At 42.5% G+C, this 9,205-nt stretch overlaps 1 protein-coding gene across 7 annotated transcripts; it reads right to left on the minus strand.

Moving 5' to 3' along the window:
• Window positions 1-238: 238 nt before the first annotated feature.
• RNF14 (ring finger protein 14) lies at window positions 239-9,164 on the minus strand. 7 transcript variants are annotated; one of them, XM_042790038.1, is made up of 9 exons: window positions 9,034-9,164; window positions 8,086-8,289; window positions 7,396-7,555; window positions 6,717-6,868; window positions 5,833-6,360; window positions 5,169-5,397; window positions 4,342-4,514; window positions 3,023-3,153; window positions 239-1,066 (listed from the first exon to the last, which is right to left on the minus strand). In XM_042790038.1, the coding sequence occupies exons 3-9, from the start codon at window positions 7,544-7,546 to the stop codon at window positions 1,048-1,050; spliced, it is 1,383 nt and encodes a 460-aa protein (XP_042645972.1). In that variant the 5' UTR covers window positions 7,547-7,555; window positions 8,086-8,289; window positions 9,034-9,164; the 3' UTR covers window positions 239-1,047. The 7 variants fall into 7 exon arrangements, with proteins under 7 accessions (XP_042645972.1, XP_042645971.1, XP_042645967.1 ...); XM_042790037.1 differs by having other exon boundaries at window positions 239-1,781; XM_042790033.1 differs by lacking the exon at window positions 239-1,066 and having other exon boundaries at window positions 2,650-3,153.
• Window positions 9,165-9,205: the final 41 nt, after the last annotated feature.

Raw genomic sequence — 9,205 nt, forward strand, 5'->3', positions numbered from 1 at the left:
AATCCAGGGCTCTTTGGGTGTGAGGGCACTTTGAATAACCAACCGTCCAAACTCTGATCAGCAGAACATCCCGTACCAGCGTCACTTGGGAGCCAGCCCAGGTCTGTGCGAGTCGGCGAGCGAGCGCCGCGGCACATGGGGACCGGGCGGTCACCACCCAGGACAGAGCTCGGTCCCACACGCTGACCTGTGCTGCCGTACATGTGCCAGAATGAAGACAAGCAGGGAGACAACTCTGTTTACTGTCTTAAAGTGAATTTAGTGCATGTGAAAGGTGCAGGAAATACAATTTAAACCATACACAATGTAAACTTTCCCTACACACTACCCTACAGCCTAAACCAATACAAGAGATCAGCCCTTACCATCTCTTATCTTTTTAATCACTGCCAATTCTAACAGTACAGACTTTCATCCTCAGTGAAAGGAACTAGATCAGCACCTATTTTGGCCTGATAACTGAGTATAAATTTATTTACTAAGTCAAAACAGAATTGTTCACCTTGAGCTTCTGAAGAGTCTTCCAGCTCCTGAGCTATCCATCTGGGCCCTGGTAATTGTTTTGAACACAGCACATGCAGTTTTCATTTAAAAATAAATTTTTAGACCATTCTGCAAGTGGAAAAACTTCTTAAAAATTAGTGGTTCCCTCCAGTAATTACTTTCATGCTCACAAAGCTATTTACTGAGCTTGTAGGGGAAACAATTTTTTTTTTAAATAATTTGAAGTGCAAGAACAGTGGAAATAAGGGATCTAGTCCAGAAGCAAAACTATCAACTAATCAAATTTCTTATACCAAGAGTTAGTAAAAAATAAATTATTTCATCATTTGAGAAGCCAAGGTAATTTTCAATATCTTGAAGAATTCGAGTTAATCTCAACTATGTATCCTTAAAAATGTGTTTCAACATCTGACTGATACTTTTCATTGGTTTGCTGCCTTAGCAGTGTCACTGTCAAAATCAGGAGAGGCAATGTGAGTGAATACAACGGCAACACTGAGATGAGTCATCGAGCTGATTCAAATTTCTGGAAATGGCCGCTGGTCATTCTCTGCCGAAGCACCTAGTAATGCAAAGACCTGGGTATTACAGCCAGTAAGAAGGGTGTTAGGGATAATTAACTTTACCATCCTTAGAAAGTATCAGTGACAGAGCAATGAGCTGCTTTTCAGAGAAATGGGTCAGGAAATGCTATCGAAGCAACAGGCTCGGTTGCTGAATACAGAAGTTTTGTGTACTGTATCAGAAAACCTTCCCTATCCAAGCAGCAGCACTCCAGAGCTCCAGAAAGAGCACTACAGCTATAATAAGCCCGCTGTGAAACCCACAATGGTTACGAGCCAAGATCCTCAAAAGGCCAGTCTCCCTAAAGGAAACCCCCAAATATTTCTATTATTTCGGGCTTCAGTTTTGTTCGCTTTTGAAAAAGGGGCACCTCTTAGTATATATTTTCCCAGTAGTTTTCCAACTTCTGACCAGCTGCATCTGCCTCTAGCAATCGATGTGATTGTTAGGGCCTTCGGTGGTGATCCTGGTCATAGGATGGGTAAAATGGTCTCCTTTGGTTTTGGCAACAGCCTCTGAAGTATGAGTATCCTGCAGTGCAAGGTAGTTATCATTCATCTCATCACATAATGGAAGTGAAAAGCAAACAAACTTGACACAAAAATGAAAAGCATTTGTCTCTGGTTTGTTCAGCTTTTGTTGCTAGAGAATGCTACTAGTCTTCATCTTCAACCTCCCAGAACTCACCATCAACCTGCATGTTTTGAAACAATCTGCAAGACAGCCAATAATGTACATCAGGATGTAAAGAAAGTAAAATATGTTAAAAAAAAAAGTTAAATTTCAATCTAAATGTGACAAGAACTACAAAAGCAGCAAGTTTCACTGCTTTTTTCAGTATCATAAACCACTCATGCTGCAGTCCTCAAAGTCAACTCAAATGAGCTATTCTGCACTTCTACAGCACATTATACTAGAAGGTTTTGCAGTACCTTATAAACATGATGTCTCAAGAAAATCCCAGAAAATATTAATAATCCAAAACATATTAAAAGGTACCTAGCAGGCTGCTGTTCCTAGCTGGTCTTTAAGCAGTATGTAATCAGCAGCCAAGCCCCCCTGCTCCAAACAGCTTACAATCTAATCGGGCAATACAGAGCTGGGCAAACAACTATAACATATAAACAGCAGGGGGTGGGGGAACAAAAGGGAAGAAAATAGTTTTTTTTATAAAACAGATGAGCTTAGTCAAGATAGGTAGAGGTTAAGCTAAACTGAAAAAAAAAAAAATACACCAGAAGAAAAAGAGAAAGGAAAACAGGGTAGGAAGTGAAAAAAAATTACTGTTGGGAGAAGAGGGAATGCTGAAAAGGGAAGGCCAAGAACAATAAAAAACAAAATCCTGTCAGCCACATCTGGTACAGCAGAATAGACAGTGGGGGATTTAGACTACTGGCATTTTGACTTTTGTATCCAGGCACTGCATATCACAGCGATGGGCATGCAACCCAGTGGAATACACACAGGCTTAGAGGCTGCCATGGTCACACCTCTCTGCCTGCCTGCCCTTTGTCCAGGCAGCAGCAGCACCCTGTCTCTTGATACATCCCTAATAGTGATGATGTAAGGCAAGTTTGCAGCTTTTTAGAAGCAGCTTTTTTACCCAAAACCTTGTGTTACACTATCATATACCTGAGCACCTGCAAGGAAATATTTCACTACACGCTGGTCTCTGTCAGAGGCAGCAAGTAAAGCATCAGGAATAGGCTCAGAAGACTTCTCCAGAATTTTAAACCAAAAATTCTTAAAAGAGCCAAACCATATACCAAATCACTCCTGATTTTTTTTTAATTGTTAGTGTTGGGTCTTTATAAGCATAGACATTTGAGAGAAGAAACTGTGTCTTAAACAGTATAGTTAAAAATTTCAAGGCAAGAATAATCTGGGAGAGACTGTAAGAAAAAGTAGAAAAACAAGTGGTATGGCACTGGAAGAAATACATGTAAACACATACCTGTTAAAGCACGGGGAAGATGGATCATTGAAGTGCCAGTATGGGTTCACCTTTGACAAGGAACCCATACAAATCCAGCAAAAGTACTGCATGCAGCCAGTACACGTCATTTTGTTACAACCACCTAGTTTCTGAGGGGAAGAAAACAAGAAACATCAGTAACAAAATGTCTTGGCTTGGGCTGAAATAGTTAATATTCCTTTTCAGGGACTAGATGAGTGCTGTGTTTTGGATTTAGCTTTGGGTTTGGTATGGGAAAAATACTGATAGCACACTGATGTTTTCAGCTGCTACCGAGACTTCAAGGACTCTCCAACTCCCCATGTCCTGCCCGTGCGCAAGGGCACAGGGAGCAGGGAGGGAGCACGGCCAGAGCACCAGACCCTAATTGGCCAATGAAATATTCCATATCATGGCACGTCACGCTCACTATGTAGAGGAGGGGTGGTTGGGAAGGAGCTCTCTCTCTCTCTCTCTCGCTTCTGGGATTGCGATTGTGGGATCTTGGTAACTCGGGGTCGCTGGCCGGGAACGGGCTGGGGATTGGTGAGCGGGTGGTGAGCAATTACGCTGTACATTGCCTGTTTATATATTTCTTTTTGTTTTCCCCCTATCATCGTCATTGTTCTCGTTTTATTGCCATTATTAAACTGTTCTTATCTCAGCCTGCGAGTCTCCCTTCACCCCTCTAATCCTCTCCCCCATTCCCAGGTGGGGAGGGGGAAGGGAGGGTGACCAGCTGTGGTGGTTGGCTGCTGACCAGGCCCAAACCACGACACAAAATCTCACCATGTCAGTCTTCAGGCCTGTCTCTATATGGTAACAGTCCTCAAAAGCACATCAACCAAGGAATGCATTTTACCTTGACTCTGTCATAACACTGATATTTTTTCACTGTTCAAAACAACTGGAAGCTAGAATTATGTAATTGTAAATTGGCTATGATACTTATAATACTGAAAATTAATATTTTTCTGAAGCTAGTTTTATTTCTTGGCTGTAATCAGAAACAGCAGTAGCCTGAAACACATGGAAAACAAAGGGATTCATACGGATCCATAGTCAACTTTGATCTGTTTAGTACTGGAGTCTGAACAATACCAGTCACTGTGTTTGCTCAGGTCCCTGATCTTAAGAAACATCTCCTCCTTTTCCATGTAACACAGACAGAAATGGAAAGTTCTCTTACCATTTCCTAGAAATGTACCTTCCCCGCTGAGCTTGGAAGCTGTTCCAGCCTAGATACAGAACTGACTTAATTTATGTTAGTTTCTGTTAAGAATTACTACAATTCTTCAGCCTTTTCCTTCCATACTTACCTCTATATGAGTACCACAGCAAGGACAGGACTTGGAGTTCTTTTCTAGCCATTCTTTACTCTCCATCTCCTCAAGGGCTTTCTGAATCACTCGCTTGCCATAGCGTTGTTCCAAAAATCTTTTATTTGCTTCATCTGCTTCTAAATATTCATTTCGCAAATCTATTAATTTCTCTGGGGAACAAAAAAAAACCAAACAAACCCCCAAAACAAACAAACAAAACAGCTTTAGTAATATATTGTGTAAAGAAGTCCAGCCAATAAAGTATTCTCAAAGGCAGCTAACGTCATTAATTAAAAAGCAAGTAAAACATTAGAAAGTGTAAGAAAAAGAATATTAAAACTCCTCTACCTCAAAATTCAATATTTTTACATTGTTTCATTATAAAAGAGGTCAATGGAATTAGATCAAATCTACAATGTAAAATAAACTGAAAAATGGAAATATTTTTTCTGAACATACATTTAATGAAACTTTGTCACGTGATTTTGAGGCCACATAGAGAAGCATCGACCTGATTCCAGTATCAACTTTGACAACAGAAAGTAGTGGATTCCCAGGAAAGGGTAAAAAAAGGCACACAAAATTATTCTTCCCCTGCTATGGCCTCAGAATTTGACAGTGAGCTGCTTAGGAACCTCCAGAGCTGTGGAGTGTCATCAAAGGAATACTTTTTAATTGCCAGCAACAGACCTACTCCAAATGAATGTCTGATCTTTTAGAAAACTCACATGGTGATGAGTTTCCTTGCTTAATTTCTGACTTTCCATCTTTTTCACACAAGACTTAATTGTTTCTTGATCCGTTTCTGAAATACGGCGACTCACCCGCAGTGACTTTACACGGAGAGACCCCATGGTAAGTCATTCTACAGAGAGAACAAAAGGCATAGCTGCAATAGGAACATATGCCCATGATGCAACCTGGCTCTTGCATGACAGGTGTCTGACAGGCCGGGCGAGGGCAATACACCACGTCTGCCATCAGGTCCAAGCTAGACTTCAGAAGCAGGTGGTCATAACGTGCAAACAGTTGCTCTTCCACCAACTCTTTAACCTAAACAAAGATCAAAGAAAGATTACATGCATCTGAAATTCTGAGCCTGCTAGCTTCAGCAAAAAACAGTAAATCAATGAAATAGTACCTACAGCTGGAATGAACTCACTTTATATTCTCCAATGGGTCATGAAAACGCTCCTAGAAATGCTATTCTCATAATCAAATCAAAAGCATGCCGTGTCAAATGCAATGGGAGATTAATTCAGGCCTCTGACCAATGTCAGTGCTAATAGAGTGGGCAAAATATGCATCAAGTGACCCAGTTTTAACTCTGATGCCTCTGTGTGGCTCAGAGTATGAAAAAAAAAAAAACAAAACACAAATGTCCCCAGGTATATTCACGATGCACACCATGGAAAGCCACACCTTGTCTTCTGTAATTATTGGAAAGTTAGCAGAACACTACCATCACTGCTTGCACACTTCTATTACCTGGCCAGGAGCAGCAACAGAAGAACACTTCAGTTCTGGACAGTAGAGAGACTGGACCTGACCATCCCTGATCTTCATTTCAAAGTAGTTCTTCAGGCATGCTTTGCAGTATACATGGTTGCACACGGTGAAGTACATACATTCACTACCCAGCTTCTCATTGAAGCAGATATTGCACAAGTGCATCTTACTGTTAAAGCACTTCCTCCTCTGAGCCTGATCGAAGTCCAAGATTTCTGTAACCAGACTCGACAATGATATCACATCCTGCACAGCTCTTGCATCGATCATATCTTCTCCAGCTGCGGCAGAGCCTGCTGCACCACCACAATCCTTCTCAGCCTCGAGAGAGACCAAAGGTGTCCTGCTCTGCCTGTTCCCTTCATGGCACATTTTTAGCTCGTATGGGGAAGAAATATTCAGATAACTCAGTGTTTCCTCTTTCAGAAACTGCATCCAGGCAAATAAGATCACACAGCCTCGATTCTCTTCCCATACATTGTCCAAATGCTTGCAGAGAGCACTGAGCTAGAAAAGAAAAAACAATTCCAGATTTCAGGAAGTTCTGACAACACGCTACTGCTTTCCTCTCCCATGGTCCTCCTTAGTGCATATTTAGATTTCAGATTCTGGAGTTTTTAATATATATATATAAAAATACATGTAAAAATAACACTCACAGATGCAAGCTTTCACTCCTTAGAATGATGACCAAATAAAAATAAGTAGGAAACAGAAGAAGAGCCAACTGAAAGAGCAATGTAATCATTTATGTCTTAATTTTACTTTCATCTACTACATTAGCATTCCCGAGAGCACTATTAATTATCAACTTACTCGTGATCACAAAAGCTCTGTTAAAATGTTAAAAATATCTTGCCAACCTGGGCTTGGGAGAGCCATTTTCCACTGAGGGTAAACACTGGTGGGGAGGTTGATGGGTAGTCTGGTGGGAGTTTAAAATTCAACACAAGGGGAGGCAGAAAGCAAACGGTGTATTCATATCTGTTGCTCTGGAGGCTCTCTGTGGAACTGCCTGAATCAAAGACAATTCAGACAGAGAAATAATAAGAAGATGAAAACTAATGAACTGCAACTGTTTATGACAGCACTCAATATATCTCTTTTCATTTGATAAATTTCTGGGTTTCAAATGATTTAATCAACCCTAGATAAGAAAACTTCTCACTGCAGTAAAATTTCATGGGGTTGTATGTATACGGTTAAATCAGTAACCACCAGTACTGCGAAATACCAGACCCTGCACAAACCAAGAACCTGGAAAGACATATCCTCAAGGAAAAACAAAAAAAAAATTCCAAAGAAAGAAATACTATTACTCATCTCTAATTTTACAGTTCACTAAAGAGGGTATATGTATGAGGATGAAACCACTTGGTCAGATACAAACCCCAACAGTACCACAAGCACAGGACAGGGTCAGTCACAGCTTTCTCTGGGAGTGTTCCTGTAGGTCACTAGAGCAGCAACCATCTAAGCATGTACTGGAAAATCGGCTTGGTAAAACGTAATTTCAGGATAAGACAAAACATCTCAACTCACCACTCACAAAAATTTTGAAGTTTTGGGGTAACTCCAGACAAATTCTTGTTTCTCCTCCTTGGGCAGACTCAGCTCTCTTAAATTCATCTTCATAAATGCTAGCCAAAGCCAGCAGCTCTTCCTCCTGAGCTTCTTTGTCTTCTGAAGACATTTAAATTTTCTGTGGAGTTAACACCACTCTACAAGATCAATGGAATTAACGCATCCTATTCAAATTACTGATTTGGAGTATCTATTTTATACTATTGTAAGATTCAGAAACCCAAGTAACTGATATAAAACAAAGTAAAACCTAATTAAGCTTTTTTTCAGGTAAAAAAAAATGCTGATAGCTTTATAAAATAAAAACACCTTGACAGAAGATTGAAAAGTCAAAAAGCAAACTGTCTATAAATGTTAACGGCTAAAGACAGCTGTAAGGGGGAAAAATAGTGATACACTAATGACAAAAGTGACACAGGGACATTTCATTAATGTTTAAAAGGGAAAAAAGATCAAGAAAAAACAAGGAAAAGGAATTAGTAACAGTATCTCTTGTCCACTGCTGTAAAACAAACAAGCAAACAGCCCCATTTCTGATTAAAGTTACTGAAGATATGAAGCTTCAAATGCTACGCAAGCATCTTGCAGATACTCCTAGATCATTTCAGTTCTAGATTTGGGGAAGTAAAGCCCTGTGTAATGAATTACCTTTTTATTCACAACTTGCAGTGGCAAAGTTGTAGGTACTGGTTACTGTACAAGGACAGCCACGTTAATAGGGCCAGAGCAGAGCCCCTGATCATTCCTCTGGAAGAAGTGAAGATCACAAACTTTTTCTCACATAAGGCGTGAAAAATTACGACTTTTATCATCAAAGTGCATATGGTTATGGCACCGGTACTTCTGAGCTGCCTGCAGCCACAAAAACAAACAAATGTTCAGAGGGATTAAAGTCCTCTCAGCGTTTTCATTATGAACAATAACAAACATTTTGTTTGAGCTGGCACACTCAGTAATTCAGAATAGGTTTTTTTTCAGCTCTGATAGCAGTAACTCATTTATGTGTATTAGCTGTGGTCGCTTCAATTCCAACTGCTACCTGGACTAACTCAGGAGCCTGGGAAGGGCTGCACAGCATCCAGCAAAAATCCCATGCTGCTGTTTCCCCCTTGCCCCGTTAAGGGAGATTCTTCGCTGCTAAACAAGGTAGCCTTTTTGAACGAGCAGCACGGGAAAAACAAACAAACAAACAAACAAACAACACAAAACCAAACAAATGTACGGGGAGCAGTGGAAAGAAATAAAAAAAAATAAGCAGGCATTCAGGTCAAGCCCCGGCCCCCCCCCCCCCCCCGGTGCTGCACAACTGATATTTTGGTTTTCACCGTTCCCATCGTTCCGCCCAACACAGCGCCGGCAGTTCTGCTGAGGCGGCGGGCACCAGCAGCACCAGCACCAGTACCCAGCAGCACCGGCACCGGCCCGGCCCGCCACCCCGCCCGGGGCTCCTGGGGCGAGGCCGCACGGAACGGGGGGAAGGCCCGGGCCCCGCCGGCCGCTCCTCAGCGCGCAGGCCCAACGCTGCCGCCCACCGCCCCGCGCCCCTGCAGCCCGGCCCAGCCCGCTCCTCGGCCCGGCGGCCCCGTCCCGCCTCACCGCTCAGCCGCAGCCGTGCAGGCCCGGGGACGCCGAGATGCGGCCGGTACCCCGACCCAAGTAGACGCGGGGCGCTGCGGGGAGCGGCTGCCGGGCGGAGGCCCCGTCCCGCCCCTGGCCGCGCCGCAGCGCCCCCCCGCGGCCGGGAGGACCGGCAGCCCCAGCCCCGCCC

This window comes from Tyto alba, unplaced genomic scaffold (genome assembly GCF_018691265.1).
Source record: "Tyto alba isolate M040663 unplaced genomic scaffold, T.alba_DEE_v4.0 Super-Scaffold_17, whole genome shotgun sequence".
Taxonomy (NCBI): Eukaryota; Metazoa; Chordata; class Aves; order Strigiformes; family Tytonidae; genus Tyto; species Tyto alba.

Coding starts and splice junctions, on each gene's coding strand:
- RNF14 (XM_042790033.1), bottom strand. CDS start 7,546: ATGTCTTCAGAAGACAAAGAAGCTCAGGAGGAAGAGCTGCTGGCTTTG. Junction 6,361..6,716: donor AATGGCTCTCCCAAGCCCAG/GTTGGCAAGATA, acceptor TTTCTTTTCTAG/CTCAGTGCTCTCTGCAAGCA. Junction 5,398..5,832: donor CTGTTGCTGCTCCTGGCCAG/GTAATAGAAGTG, acceptor ATCTTTGTTTAG/GTTAAAGAGTTGGTGGAAGA.